General features: G+C 65.6%; 1 protein-coding gene across 7 annotated transcripts in view; it reads right to left on the reverse strand.

The window, feature by feature from the left end:
- Positions 1-155: 155 nt before the first annotated feature.
- The window catches only part of LOC111945078 (dnaJ homolog subfamily C member 4-like), a 25873-nt gene continuing 10651 nt past the window's right edge, over positions 156-15377 (reverse strand). Inside the window, exons 1-5 of one of the 7 annotated variants that reach the window (XM_086871139.1) lie at positions 9871-10153; positions 9675-9770; positions 6922-7024; positions 4736-4895; positions 156-1461 (exon numbers count right to left, since the gene is read on the reverse strand). In XM_086871139.1, coding sequence (XP_086727265.1) covers positions 909-1461; positions 4736-4895; positions 6922-7024; positions 9675-9770; positions 9871-10017 — 1059 coding nt within the window. In that variant the 5' untranslated portion in view covers positions 10018-10153 and the 3' untranslated portion in view covers positions 156-908. Of the gene's footprint in view, positions 1462-4735; positions 4896-6921; positions 7025-8992; positions 9039-9131; positions 9194-9674; positions 9804-9870; positions 10154-10415; positions 10609-11547; positions 11629-14418; positions 14584-15377 lie in introns of those variants that run through there. The other 6 variants (XM_086871140.1, XM_086871141.1, XM_086871144.1 and 3 more) reach the window with 6 other exon arrangements.

A 15377-nucleotide genomic window follows, 5' to 3' on the forward strand; every position in this document is an offset into this window, starting at 1 on the left:
CCCCAAAAACCCTCCCCCTCCCCCAAAGACCCTCCCCTCCCCCCGCCCCCTCCCCCCAAAACCCTCCCCCTCCCCCAAAGACCCTCCCCTCCCCCAGCCCCCTCCCCCCCGCCCCTCCCCTCCCCCAGCCCCCCCTCGGCAGCTGATGCAGGAGCTCTTTTATTGGGGGTCTCCCCGTTCTTTATTGGGGGGTTCCGGGGGTCTCCCCACCATTCCCGGGGTGTTTTGGGGAGGGGGCTCTGTACTGGGCGGTTCCGGGGTCCCCCCGCGGTTCCCGGGGTGATTTGGGGAGGGGGGCTCTGTACTGGGGGGTTCCGGGGGTCTCCCCGCGGTTCCCGGGGTGTTCTGGGGTGATTTGGGGAGGGGGGCTCTGTACTGGGGGGTTCTGGGGGTCTCCCCGCGGTTCCCGGGTGTTTTGGGGAGGGGGGCTCTGTACTGGAGGGTTCCAGGGTCCCCCGGGGTGTTCTGGGGTGATTTGGGGAGGGGGGCTCTGTACTGGGGGTTCCGGGGGTCCCCCCGCGGTTCCCGGGGTGATTTGGGGAGGGGGAGCTCTGTGTTGGGGGGTCCCAGGGGTCCCCCCGCGGTTCCCGGGTGTTTTGGGGAGGGGGGCTCTGTACTGGAGGGTTCCAGGGTCCCCCGGGGTGTTCTGGGGTGATTTGGGGAGGGGGAGCTCTGTGTTGGGGGTTTCTGGGGGTCTCCCCGCAGTTCCTGGGGTGTTCTGGGGTGATTTGGGGAGGGGGAGCTCTGTGTTGGGGTTTCTGGGGGTCCCCCCGCGGTTCCCGGGGTGATTCGGGGAGGGGGCTCTGTACTGGGGGGTTCCGGGGGTCCCCCCACGGTTCCCAGGGTGTTCTGGGTGATTCGGGGAGGGGGGCTCTGTACTGGGGGGTTCCGGGGGTCCCCACTGTTCTTTATTTGGGGGGTTCTGGGGTCTCCCCGCAGTTCCCGGGGTGTTCTGGGGTGATTTGGGGAGGGGGAGCTCTGTGTTGGGGTTCCGGGGTCCCCCCGCGGTTCCCGGGGTGATTTGGGGAGGGGGCTCTGTACTGGGGGGTTCCGGGGTCTCCCCACCATTCCCGGGTGATTTGGGGAGGGGGGGATCTGTTTTGGGGTTTCTGGGGTCCCCCCTGGTTCTTTATTTGGGGGGTTCCGGGGGTCCCTCCGCGGTTCCCGGGGTGTTCTGGGGTGATTTGGGGAGGGGGGCTCTGTACTGGGGGGTTCCGGGGGTCCCCACTGTTCTTTATTTGGGGGGTTCCGGGGGTCCCCCGGGGTGTTCTGGGGTGATTTGGGGAGGGGTCACTTCCTCTTGGCCGCCCCCTCCTCATCCTCGGGCCCCTCCGGGGGGCTGCGGCCGCCTCCAGCTCCCGGCGCCGGCGCTGAGCCTCGGCCACGGCCTGGGGGGTCAGCCTGGGGGGAGGGGAGGGGTCAGTGGAGGGGTCAGCCTCGGCCACGGCCTGGGGGGTCAGCCTGGGGGGAGGGGAGGGGTCAGGGGTCAGTGGGGGGTCAGGGGTCAGCCTGGGGGGGGAGGGGAGGGGTCAGGGGTCAGTGGGGGGGTCAGGGGTCAGTGGGGGGGTCAGGGGTCAGCCTGGGGGGGGAGGGGTCAGGGGTCAGTGGGGGGGTCAGGGGTCAGCCTGGGGCGGTCAGCCTGGGGGGAGGGGAGGGGAGGGGTCAGTGGGGGGGGGTCAGCCTGGGGGGAGGGGAGGGGTCAGTGGGGGGGTCAGCCTGGGGGGGAGGGGAGGGGTCAGTGGGGGGGTCAGCCTGGGGGGAGGGGAGGGGTCAGTGGGGGGGTCAGCCTGGGGGGAGGGGAGGGGTCAGTGGGGGGTCAGCCTGGGGGGAGGGGAGGGGTCAGTGGGGGGGTCAGCCTGGGGGGAGGGGAGGGGTCAGTGGGGGGTCAGCCTGGGGGGGAGGGGAGGGGTCAGTGGGGGGGTCAGCCTGGGGGGGGAGGGGAGGGGTCAGCCTGGGGGGAGGGGAGGGGTCAGCGGGGGGCAGGGGAGGGGTCAGTGGGGGGGGAGGGGAGGGGTCAGCCTGGGGGGGAGGGGTCAGTGGGGGGGGTCAGCCTGGGGGGAGGGGAGGGGTCAGTGGGGGGCAGGGGTCAGTGGGGGGGGCAGCCTGGGGGGAGGGGAGGGGTCAGTGGGGGGGTCAGCCTGGGGGGAGGGGAGGGGTCAGTGGGGGGGGCAGCCTGGGGGGAGGGGAGGGGTCAGTGGGGGGCAGGGGTCAGTGGGGGCGTCAGCCTGGGGGGAGGGGAGGGGTCAGCCTGGGGGGCAGGGGAGGGGTCAGCCTGGGGGGGTCTGGGGGTGTCTGGGGGGGTTAGTGGGTCAGTCTGGGGGGCAGGGGGTCAGTGTGGGGGGCAGGGGGTCAGTCTGGGGGGTCTGGGGGGGCAGGGAGTCAGTCTGGGGGGCCGGGGGGTCAGTGGGGGGGGCAGGGGATCAGCCTGGGGGTCAGCCTGGAGGGCAGGGGGTCAGTCTGGGGGTCAGTGTGGAGGGCAGGGGGGGTGGTCTGGGGGGTCATGGGGGGCAGGGAGTCAGCCTGGGGGGGTCAGGGGGTCAGTCTGGGCAGGGGGGGTGGTCTGGGGGTCAGCCTGGAGGGCAGGGGGTCAGGGGGTCAATCTGGGCAGGGGGGGTGGTCTGGGGGTCAGCCTGGGGGGACAGGGGGGGCAGGGGGTCAGTGTGGGGGGTCAGGGGGAGTCTGGGGGGGCAGGGGGGGGCAGTGTGGGGGTCAGGGGGCAGCCTGAGGGGGCAGGGGGCTCTGGGGGTCAGTGTGGAGGGCAGGGGGTCAGTGTGGGGGGCTCTGGGGGTCAGTGTGGGGGTCAGGGGGTCAGTGTGGGGGTCAGGGGGTCAGTGGAGGGGGGGTGTCAGTGTGGGGGGTCGGGGGTGTCAGTGTGGGGGGGGCTCTGGGGGTCAGTGTGGGGGGTCAGGGGTGTCAATGTGGGGGGGGTCAGGAAGGGTCTGGGGGTCCGCCTGGGGGGGTTCAGGATGTCAGAGGGGGTCTGGGGGGGTCACGGGGTCAGTGTGAGGGGGTCAGGGGGTCAGCCTGGGGGGTCAGGTGGGGCAGCCTGGGGGGTCTGGGGGGGTCACGGGGTCAGTGTGAGGGGGTCACGGGGTCAGTGTGAGGGGGTCTGGGGGTCAGCCTGGGGGGGCAGGGGGGGTCAGGTGGGGCAGCCTGGGGGGTCAGGGAGTCAGTGTGGGGGGCAGGGGGGGTCAGTGAGGGGATCTGGGGGTCGGGGGGCTCAGGGGGCTTTGGGGGCTCAAGGACTGGGGGTTTGGGGCAGTATTTTGGGGCTCGGTACCTGGTTTTGGGGCTGATTTTGGGGGGTCAGGGGCTGTTTTGGGGGTCCCAGGGTCGGTTTTGGGGCAGGTTTGGGGGTCCCAGGGTCGGTTTTGGGGTCCTGGGGTCAGTTTTGGGGTCTCAGGGTCAGTTTTGGGGGTCCCAGGGTCAGTATTGGGGTCCCAGGGTCAGTTTTGGGGTCCCAGGGTCAGTTTGGGGTCGGTTTTGGGGGTCCCAGGGTCAGTTTGGGGCAGTTTTGGGGGTCCCAGGGTCAGTATTGGGGTCCCAGGGTCAGTTTTGGGGTCTCAGGGTCAGTTTTGGGGGTCCCAGGGTCAGTTTGGGGTCAGTTTTGGGGTCCCAGGGTCAGTTTTGGGGTCCCAGGGTCAGTTTGGGTCAGTTTTGGGGTCCCAGGATCAGTTTGGGGGCAGGTTTGGGGGTCCCAGGGTCGGTTTGGGGGTCTCAGGGTCAGTTTTGGGGATCCCAGGGTCGGTTTGGGGGTCCCAGGGTCGGTTTGGGGGTCCCAGGGTCAGTCTGGGGCAGGTTTGGGGGTCCCAGGGTCAGTTTTGGGGTCCCAGGGTCAGTTTTGGGGTCCCAGGGTCAGTTTTGGGTCAGTTTTGGGGTCCCAGGGTCGGTTTTGGGTCAGTTTGGGTCAGTTTTGGGGGTCCCAGGGTCACTTTGGGTCAGTTTTTGGGGTCCCAGGGTCAGTTTTGGGGTCGGTTTTGGGGTCTCAGGGTCAGTTTTGGGGGTCCCAGGGTCAGTTTGGGGTCAGTTTAGGGTCAGTTTGGGGTCTCAGGGTCAGTTTTGGGTCAGTTTTGGGGTCCCAGGGTCAGTTTGGGGTCGGTTTGGGGTCGGTTTTGGGGTCTCAGGGTCAGTTTTTGCGGTCCCAGGGTCAGTTTTGGGTCAGTTTTTGGGTCCCAGGGTCAGTTTTGGGGGTCCCAGGGTCGGTTTTGGGTCAGTTTTTGGGTCCCAGGGTCAGTTTTGGGGGTCCCAGGGTCGGTTTTGGGACAGTTTTGGGGTCCCAGGGTCAGTTTTGGGTCAGTTTTGGGGGTCCCAGGGTTGGTTCTGGGTCAGTTTTTGGGTCCCAGGGTCAGTTTTGGGGGTCCCAGGGTCGGTTTTGGGTCAGTTTTTGGGTCCCAGGGTCAGTTTTGGGGGTCCCAGGGTCGGTTTTGGGTCAGTTTTTGGGGTCCCAGGGTCAGTTTTGGGGGTCCCAGGGTCGGTTTGGGGTCGGTTTGGGGTCCCAGGGTGAGTTTTGGGGGTCCCAGGGTCAGTTTGGGGGTCCCAGGGTCAGTTTGGGGTGGGTTTGGGGGGTCCCAGGGTCAGTTTGGGTCAGTTCTGGGGGTCCCAGGGTCAGTTTGGGGTGGGTTTGGGGTCGGTTTTGGGGGTCCCAGGGTCAGTTTGGGGTCAGTTTGGGGTCGGTTTGGGGGTCCCAGGGTCAGTTTGGGGTGGGTTTGGGGTCGGTTTTGGGGGTCTCTCCCACCTGGGCACCACATGCAGGCCGAGGCTGCGGGCAGAGCCCACCAGGGAGCCCACCAGGGCGGGCAGGGGCGTCCCCCGGGTGGCCACGGCCGGGTCCCTCTGCTTGGCCACGGCCACCTCGAAGAGCTGAGCCAGGGACACCACCCCCACCGGCTCGTGGCCTGGGGGCTGCGGTCAGCGACCCCCGGGACCCCCGGACCCCCCTCAGGACCCTCCAAACCCCACTCAGGACCCCCAAATACCCCCCCGGGACCCCCAGACCCCCCTCAGAATCCTTCAAATCCCCCCCGGGACCCCCAAAACCCCCCTCAGAATCCTCCAAACCCCACTCAGGACCCTCAAATCCCCCCACGGGACCCCCAAAACCCCCTCAGGGCCCCCAAACCCTCCTCAGAACCCCCCAAACCCCCCTCAGAATCCTTCAAATCCCTCCCGGGACCCCCAGACCCCCTCAGGACCCCCAGACCCCACTCAGGACCCCCAGACCCCACTCAGGACCCCCAGACCCCACTCAGGACCCTCCAAACCCCACTCAGGACCCCCAAAACCCCCCTCAGAATCCCCCAAAACCCTCCTCAGAATCCTTCAAATCCCCCCCGGGACCCCCAGACCCCCCTCAGGACCCTCAAATCCCCCCTGGGACCCCCAAAACCCCCCTCAGGGCCCTCAAATCCCCCCCCCTGGACCCCCAAACCCTCCTCAGACCCCCAAAACCCCCCTCAGAATCCTTCAAATCCCTCCCCCGGGACCCCCAAACCCTCCTCAGGACCCCCAAACCCCACTCAGGACCCTCAAATCCCCCCTCAGGACCCCCAAATCCCCTCAGAATCCTTCAAATCCCCCCCGGGACCCCCGGACCCCCCTCAGGACCCCCAGGACCCCACTCAGGACCCCCAAAACCCCTCAGAATCCCTCAAATCCCCCCCCGGGACCCCCAGACCCCCCTCAGAATCCCCAAAACCCCCTCAGAATCCTTCAAATCCCCCCTCGGGACCCCCAGACCCCCCTCAGGACCCCCAGACCCCACTCAGGACCCCCCAAACCCCACTCAGGACCCCCAAATTCCCCCTCGGGACCCCCAGACCCCCCTCAGAATCCTTCAAATCCCCCCCCGGGACCCCCAGACCCCCCTCAGGACCCCTAGACCCCCCTCAGGACCCCCAAATCCTCCTCAGACCCCCAAAACCCCCCTCAGAATCCCCAAAACCCCCTCAGAATCCTTCAAATCCCCTCCAGGACCCCCAAACAACCCTCAGGACCCTCAAATCCCCCCCTGGGACCCCCAAAACCCCCCCCTGGACCCCCAAACCCTCCTCAGAATCCCTCAAATCCCCCCTCAGGACCCTCAAATCCCCCCCTGGACCCCCAAACCCCCCTCAGAATCCCTCAAATCCCCCCTCAGGACCCTCAAATTCCCCCCCCCGGGACCCCCAAACCCTCCTCAGGACCCCCAAACCCCCCTCAGAATCCTTCAAATCACCCCCTGGGACCCCCAAACCCCCCTCAGAATCCCCCAAACCCCCCCCAGGACCCCCCAAACCCTCCTCAGGACCCCCCAAACCCTCCTCAGAATCCCTCAAATCCCCCCCCAGGACCCCCAGATCCCCCTCAGGACCCCCCAAACCCTCCTCAGACCCCCAAATCCCCCCTCAGAACCCCCCAAACCCTCATCAGGGCCCCCAAATCCCCCCCAAATCCCCCAAATTCTCTCTCAGAATCCCCCAAAGACCCCCCCAAATCCCCCCAAAATCCCAAATTCTCTTTCAAGACCCCCCAAAAATCCCAAATTCTCTCTCAGGACCCCCAAAATCCCAAATTCTCTCTCAAGACCCCCCAAATCCCCACAAAATCCCCCCAAAATCACAAATTCTCTCTCAGGACCCTCCAAATCCCCCCAAAATCCCCCCAAAATCCCAAATTCTCTCTCAGGACCCCCAAAATCCCAAATTCTCTCTCAAGACCCTCCAAATCCCCCCAAAATCCCCCCAAAATCCCAAATTCTCTCTCAGGACCCCCCAAAGACCCCCCAAAATCCCCCCAAAATCCCAAATTCTCTCTCAGGACCCCCCAAAATCCCCCAAAAATCCCAAATTCTCTCTCAAGAGTTCCCCAAATCCCCCCAAAATCCCAAATTCTCTCTCAAGACCCCCCAAATCCCCCCCCAAAGACCCCCAAATCCCCCCTGACCAGGTCTGGCCGATCCTTTCTCCACTCCGGCCACGGCCTTGAGGAAATAGGAGCTGGGGGGGGTCCCGATGGTCAGAGAGTACGTCCGGTCAGGCTGGGGGAACTGGGGTTACTGGGGTTACTGGGGGGCACTGGGGGCACTGGGGGGGCACTGGGGGCACCTGGGGGGGAGCTGGGGGGGGTCCCGATGGTCAGAGAGTACGTCCGGTCAGGCTGGGGGAACTGGGGTTACTGGGGGAACTGGGGGGAACTGGGGGGAGTTGGGGGGCACTGGGGGGAGTTGGGGGGGGTCCCAATGGTCAGAGAGTACGTCCGGTCAGGCTGGGGGGCACTGGGGTTACTGGGGGGCACTGGGGGGAGCTGGGGGGCACTGGGGGCACTGGGGGGGGTCCCGATGGTCAGAGAGTACGTCCGGTCAGGCTGGGGGGAACTGGGGTTACTGGGGGAACTGGGGGGAGTTGGGGGGCACTGGGGTCACTGGGGGGGAACTGGGGGGACTGGGGGAACTGGGGGGGAACTGGGGGGACTGGGGGGCACTGGGGGGAGTTGGGGGGCACTGGGGGGAGCTGGGGGCACTGGGGGGAGTTGGGGGGCACTGGGGGGCACTGGGGGGAGTTGGGGGGAGTTGGGGGGCACTGGGGGGCACTGGGGGGGCACTGGGGGCACTGGGGGGCACTGGGGTCACTGGGGGAACTGAGGGGGCACTGGTGCCACTGGGGGGCACTGGGGGGCACTGGGGGGGGTCCCGATGGTCAGAGAGTACGTCCGGTCAGGCTGGGGGGAACTGGGGTCACTGGGGGAACTGGGGTTACTGGGGGAACTGGGGGGCACTGGGGGGGAACTGGGGGGCACTGGGGGGACTGGGGGAACTGGGGGGACTGGGGGAACTGGGGGGGAACTGGGGGGACTGGGGGGCACTGGGGGGAGCTGGGGGGGGTCCCGATGGTCAGAGAGTACGTCCGGTCAGGCTGGGGGGAACTGGGGGGCACTGGGGGGCACTGGGGGGGAACTGGGGAGCACTGGGGGGGGTCCCGATGGTCAGAGAGTACGTCCGGTCAGGCTGGGGGAACTGGGGTTACTGGGGGAACTGGGGGGGAACTGGGGGGCACTGGGGGAACTGGGGTCACTGGGAGGGCATTGGGGGGCACTGGGGGGGCACTGGGGGGAACTGGGGGGGCACTGGGGGGGCACTGGGGGGCACTGGGGGGCACTGGGGGGAACTGGGGGGGGTCCCGATGGTCAGAGAGTACGTCCGGTCAGGCTGGGGGAACTGGGGTCACTGGGGGCACTGGGGGCACTGGGGGCACTGGGGGGCACTGGGGGGCACTGGGGGCACTGGGGGCACTGGGGGCACTGGGGGGCACTGGGGGGAGCTGGGGGGAGCTGGGGGAACTGGGGGGCACTGGGGGGGGTCCCGATGGTCAGAGAGTACGTCCGGTCAGGCTGGGGGAACTGGGGTTACTGGGGGGCACTGGGGGCACTGGGGGCACTGGGGGCACTGGGGGGGGTCCCGATGGTCAGAGAGTACGTCCGGTCAGGCTGGGGGAACTGGGGTTACTGGGGGGCACTGGGGGGAGCTGGGGGGCACTGGGGTTACTGGGGGGGCACTGGGGGAACTGGGGGGCACTGGGGGGGAGCTGGGGGGGGTCCCGATGGTCAGAGAGTACGTCCGGTCAGGCTGGGGGAACTGGGGTTACTGGGGGGCACTGGGGGGAGCTGGGGGGCACTGGGGGGCACTGGGGGGGAGCTGGGGGGCACTGGGGGAGAGCTGGGGGGAGCTGGGGGGCACTGGGGGGCACTGGGGGGGAGCTGGGGGGCACTGGGGGGCACTGGGGGGAGTTGGGGGGGCACTGGGGGCACTGGGGGGGAGCTGGGGGGGGTCCCGATGGTCAGAGAGTACGTCCGGTCAGGCTGGGGGAACTGGGGTTACTGGGGGGCACTGGGGGCACTGGGGGCACTGGGGGGAGCTGGGGGGGGTCCCGATGGTCAGAGAGTACGTCCGGTCAGGCTGGGGGAACTGGGGTTACTGGGGGGCACTGGGGGGAGCTGGGGGGCACTGGGGGGCACTGGGGGGAGCTGGGGGGGGTCCCGATGGTCAGAGAGTACGTCCGGTCAGGCTGGGGGGCACTGGGGTTACTGGGGGGCACTGGGGGCACTGGGGGCACTGGGGGGCACTGGGGGGGAACTGGGGGTCACTGGGGGGCACTGGGGGCACTGGGGGCACTGGGGGGGTCCCGATGGTCAGAGAGTACGTCCGGTCAGGCTGGGGGAACTGGGGTTACTGGGGGAACTGGGGGGAGTTGGGGGGCACTGGGGGAACTGGGGGGAGCTGGGGGGCACTGGGGGGCACTGGGGGGGCACTGGGGGAACTGGGGGGGGCACTGGGGTCACTGGGGGGGCACTGGGGTAACTGGGGGGCACTGGGGGGCACTGGGGGGGCACTGGGGGGAGTTGGGGGGCACTGGGGGGGCACTGGGGGGGAGCTGGGGGTCATTTGGCATCACTGGGGGGGCACTGGGGTAACTGGGGGTCACTGGGGGTCATTGGGGGGGCACTGGGGGTCATTGGGGGGGCACTGGGGGTTATTGGGGGGGCACTGGGGGGTCCCGGGGGTCACTGGGGGGCACTGGGGGGATACTGGAGGTTATTGGGGGGGCACTGGGGGTCATTGGGGGTTCCTGGGGGATCACTGGGGGTCCCGGGGGATCCCGGGGGGGTCTCGGGGGGGGTCCCGGTGCTCCCCCCCCACTCACATGGACGAGCAGCCGGACCCTCAGCGGGACCCCGGGTTTGATGTCCCGGGTGCGCTCGTTGAAGTCTTTGCAGAAGGCGGCGATGGAGACCCCGCGCTGAGGAAGCACCGGGGAGGGGTCGGCCCGGGCCTGGAGGGGGCACCGGGACACCCCTAAAGCCCCGCCGTTCCTCCCCCCCTCACAAAACTCGCCGCACCTGCCCCAGCACCGGCCCCAGCGGCGGCCCCGGCGCGGCCCCCCCGGCCGGGATGAGGATCCGGACGGGCCTCGGGGCCGCCCCCGGAGCTGAGGCGGCTCCGGCCGCGGCCCGGACCGAGCGCGCCGAACGCGCCGCCCGCGACATGGCGGCCGCTCCGTGAGGCACCGGCGGTCACGTGGGACGAGGGGCACAACGGAGCCAATCAGAGGCGCGGGAGCGAGGGGCGGGGCATCAGCGAGCCAATGGGAGGGCGAAGGGGGCGTGGCCAAATGAGGGGAGGGAAATGTGGGATGGCGGAGGGGGCGTGGCCAAAGTTGGCGCGAAAACTCCTGAGGGGCGAAGGGGCGTGGCCTGAGGGCGGAGTGGGCGGGGCTTGGAAGAACGGGGGGAATCCCCCGCCCCTCCCCCACCCAGGGGGATTCCCCCGCGGGATCCCCGCCCCTCCCCCACCCAGGGGGATTCCCCCGCGGGATCCCCGCCCCTCCCCCACCCAGGGGGATTCCCCCGCGGGATCCCCGCCCCTCCCCCACCCCCAGCCTCACCTGGGGGCTCCCGGCACAGCGCGGGGGGGGAGGGACGGCGGGGGGAGGGGCGGGGGGAATGGGGAGGGGTCCGGGGGGGAGGGAAAGGGGGAGGGGTCAGGACCCCTCCCCTCCCCCCTCGGCGCCCCCTCCCCCTCCCCGGCCCCTCCCCCGCTCCCGGAGCCGTTTCAGGACCTCCTGGTGCGACCCCGCCCTGCGGGAGGGGGTCAAAGGTCACGGGGGGGGGAGGGGAGGGGGAGGGGACAAGTCCCCCCTGTGCCCCCCAAACCTTCCCCAAAACCTCCCCAAACCCCCCTAAATCTCCTCAAACCCATCCCCGTACCCCCCCAAACCCCACCGTGACCCCCAAATCCCCCCCAAATCCCCCCCAAACCCCACCGTGACCCCCAAATTCACCCAAATCCCCCCCAAACCCCCTTAAACCCCCCAAATCCCCCGCAAATTCCCCCCAAATCCCCCCCAAACCCCTCAACACTCCCCAAACCCCCCAAACACTCCCAATACCCCCCAAATTCCCCCCAAATTCCCCGCACAATCCCCCTAAACCCCCCCAAATCCCCCAAAAACCCCCAAAAACCCCTCCTAAACACCCCCAAACCCCCCCAAATTCCCCCCAAATCCCCCAAACCCCCCCAACCCCCCCAAATTGCCCCAAATTCCCCCCAAACCCCACCAAACCCCCCAAATTACCCCCAAAACCCCCCAAATTTCACCCCAAACCCCCCCAAATCCCCCCAAATTACCCCAAATTCCCCCAACCCTCCCCAATCCCCCCAAGCCCCCCAAATTCCCCCAAATTCCCCTTAAACCCCCCCAAATCACCCAAAATCCCCCCTAAAATCCCCCAAAAATCCCCCCTAAATTGCCCCCAAATTCACCCCAAAACCCCCCAAAACCTCCCAAATCCTTCAAAAACCCTTCCTAAACACCCCCAAACCCCCCCAAATACCCCCCAAATTCCCCCCAAACCCCCCAAAATCTCCCCAAATTCCCCCTAAACTCCCCCAAATCCCCCAAATTCCCCCCAAAACCCCCCGAATTCCCCCCAAATCATCCCAAATTCCCCCCAAATTCCCCCCAAACCCCCCAAATCCCCCCCAAACCCCCCCAAACCCCCCCGGTCCCCCCTCACCGGCTCCGGGCTCTCTCGTAGGCCGCTCGCAGCTCCCGGTCCTGCTGGTCCAGGAAGGCGGCGTGAGCCCCGGCCACGTACCTGGGGTACAGATACACCCCAAAATCAGCCAAAATCAGCCAAAATCAGCCAAAATCAGCCAAAATCAACCAAAATCACCCCAAAATCAGCCAAAATCACCCCAAAATCAGCCAAAATCACCCCAAATCACCCCAAATCACCCCAAAATCAGCCAAAATCACACCAAAATCACCCCAAATCACCCCAAAATCAGCCAAAATTACCCAAAATCCCCCAAAATCAACCAAAATCACCCCAAAATCACCCAAAATCAACCAAAATCACCCCAAATCCACCCAAATCCACCCAAAATCCACCCAAATCCACCCCAAATCCACACAAACCCACCCAAAATACACCCAAATCCACCCAAAATCACCTCAAATCAACCCAAATCCAACGCGAATCTACCCAAAATCCACCCAAAATCCGCCCAAATCTAACCAAAATCCACCCAAATCCAACCAACATCCACACCAAATACACCAAATCCACCCAAAATCCACCCAAAATCACCCAAAACCACCCAAAATACACCCAAATCCACCCGAATCCACCCAAATCCACCCAAATCCACCCAAAATAAACCAAAATCACCCCAAAATCCGCCCAAATCCACCCAAAATCCACCCAAAATCCACCCAAATCCACCCAAAATCCACCCAAAATCCACCCAAATTCCACCCAAATCCACCCAAAATAAACCAAAATCACCCCCAAATCCGCCCAAATCCACCCAAATCCACCCAAAATCCACCCAAAATCCACCCAAAATCACCTCAAATCCACCCAAATCCACCCCAAAATCCGCCCAAATCCACCCAAAATCCACCCAAATTCCACCCAAATCCACCCAAAATCCACCCAAAATCCACCCAAATCCACCCAAAATCCACCCAAAATACACCCAAATCCACCCAAAATCACCTCAAATCAACCCAAATCCAACGCGAATCTACCCAAAATCCACCCAAAATCTGCCCAAATCTAACCAAAATCCACCCAAATCCAACCAAAATCCACACCAAATACACCAAATCCACCCAAAATCCACCCAAAATAAACCAAAATCACCCCATAATCCACCCAAAATCACCCAAAATCCACCCAAAATCACCCAAAATCCGCCCAAATCCACCCAAATTCCACTCAAATCCACCCAAATCCACCCAAATCCACCCAAAATAAACCAAAATCACCCCAAAATCCGCCCAAATCCACCCAAAATCCACCCAAATCCACCCAAAATCACCCAAAATCCACCCAAAATCCACCCAAAATACACCCAAATCCACCCAAAATCACCTCAAATCAACCCAAATCCAACGCGAATCCACCCAAAATCCACACCAAATACACCAAATCCACCCAAAATCCACCCAAAATAAACCAAAATCACCCCATAATCTGCCCAAATCCACCCAAAATCCACCCAAAATCACCCAAAATCCACCCAAAATCACCTCAAATCCACCCAAAATCACCTCAAATCCACCCAAAATCACCTCAAATCCACCCAAATCCAGGGGGATCCCCCTGATCCCAGCCCCATTTTTCTGCCCCCAGCCCCATTTTCTCACCCCCAGCCCCATTTTCTCACCCCCAGCCCCATTTTTGGGGACCCCAGCCCCATTTTTGGGGTCCCCCAGCCCCATTTTCTCACCCCCCAGCCCCATTTTCTCACCCCCAGCCCCATTTTTGGGGTCCCCATCCCCATTTTTTCACCCCCAGCCCGTTTTTGGGGTCCCCAGCCCCATTTCGGGGGTCCCCCAGCCCCATTTTCTCACCCCCAGCCCCATTTTTGGGGACCCCCAGCCCCATTTTTGGGTCCCCAGCCCCGTTTTTGGGGTCCCCCATCCCCATTTTCTCACCCCCAGCCCCATTTTCTCACCCCCAGCCCCATTTTTGGGGTCCCCCAGCCCCATTTTTGGGGTCCCCCAGCCCCATTTTCTCACCCCCAGCCCCATTTTTGGGGACCCCCAGCCTCATTTTTGGGGTCCCCAGCCCCGTTTTTGGGGTCCCCCATCCCCATTTTCTCACCCCCAGCCCCATTTTCTCACCCCCAGCCCCGTTTTTGGGGTCCCCAGCCCCATTTTCTCACCCCCAGCCCCATTTTCTCACCCCCCAGCCCGTTTTTGGGGTCCCCATCCCCATTTTTGGGGTCCCCCATCCCGATTTTTTCACCCCCATCCCCATTTTTGGGGTCCCCCAGCCCCATTTTTGGGGTCCCCCAGCCCCATTTTCTCACCCCCATCCCCGTTTTTGGGGTCCCCAGCCCCATTTTTGGGGTCCCCAGCCCCATTTTGGGGTCCCCAGCCCGTTTCTGGGGTCCCCCAGCCCCATTTTCTCACCCCCAGCCCCATTTTTGGGGTCCCCCGCCCCATTTTTGGGTCCCCCGCCCCATTTTCTCACCCCCCAGCCCCGTTTTTGGGGTCCCCCGCCCCATTTCGGGGTCTCCAGCCCCATTTTTCTGCCCCCAGCCCCATTTTCTCACCCCCCAGCCCCATTTTGGGGTCCCCAGCCCCATTTCGGGGGTCCCCAGCCCCATTTTCTCACCCCCATCCCCATTTTTGGGGTCCCCCATCCCGATTTTTTCACCCCCAGCCCCATTTTGGGGTCCCCATACCCGTTTTTGGGGTCCCCCAGCTCCATTTTCTCACCCCCAGCCCCATTTTTGGGGTCCCCCAGCTCCATTTTCTCACCCCCAGCCCCATTTTTGGGGTCTCCAGCCCGTTTTTGGGGTCCCCCATCCCCATTTTCTCACCCCCAGCCCCGTTTTTGGGGTCCCCCGCCCCATTTCGGGGGTCCCACCTGTAGGCCAGGGCGTGGCCGAGCCCCCCCAGGGCCATCAGCAGCAGCAGCAGCCCCAGGATGCGGCGCCGGGGGATCCGCCCGGGGGTCCCGGGGGTCCCGGGGGTCCCGCCGGGGGTCCCGGGGGGCCGGAACTGCTCCCAGTAGCGCCGGTTCTCCTCCCAGCTGGGGGAGGACGGGGGTCGTGGGACCCCCCCCGAGACCCCCCCGGGACCCCCCCGGGACCCCTCAGGGACCCCCAGGACCCCTCCCCAAATCCACGGGACCCCCAGAACCCCCCCCAATATCCACAGCAGCCCCGGGACCCCTCCCCAATATCCAGGACCCCCTCCCAATATCCATGGGACCCCCCCCCAATACCCACGGCACCCCCAGGACCCCCTCCCCAAATCCACGGGACCCCCAGGACCCCCCCCCAATACCCACGGGACCCCCAGGACCCCTCTCCAATATCCACAGCAGCCCCAGGACCCCTCCCCAATATTCAGGACCCCCCCCAATATCCACGGGACCCCCCCCCAATATCCACAGGACCCCCAGGACCCCTCCCCAATATCCACAGCAGCCCCGGGACCCCCCCCAGATCCACGGCACCCCCAGGACCCCTCCCCAACATCCACAGCAGCCCCAGGACCCCTCCCCAATATTCAGGACCCCCCCCAATATCCACGGGACCCCCCCCCAAAATCCACAGGACCCCCAGGACCCCCCCCAATATCCAGGACCCCTCCCCAATATCCAGGACCCCCCCCAATACCCACGGGACCCCCCCCAATACCCAGGGCACCCCCGGGACCCCCCCCCCAATATCCAGGACCCCCCCCCAATACCCAGGGCACCCCCGGGACCCCTCCCCAAATCCCCCGGGACCCCTCCCAATATCCAGGACCCCCCCCAATACCCAGGGCCCCCCCGGGACCCCTCCCCAATATCCAGGACCCCCCCCAATACCCAGGGCA

Source organism: Cyanistes caeruleus, chromosome 34, assembly GCF_971803275.1.
Source record: "Cyanistes caeruleus chromosome 34, bCyaCae1.hap1.1, whole genome shotgun sequence".
Lineage (NCBI taxonomy): Eukaryota > Metazoa > Chordata > Aves > Passeriformes > Paridae > Cyanistes > Cyanistes caeruleus.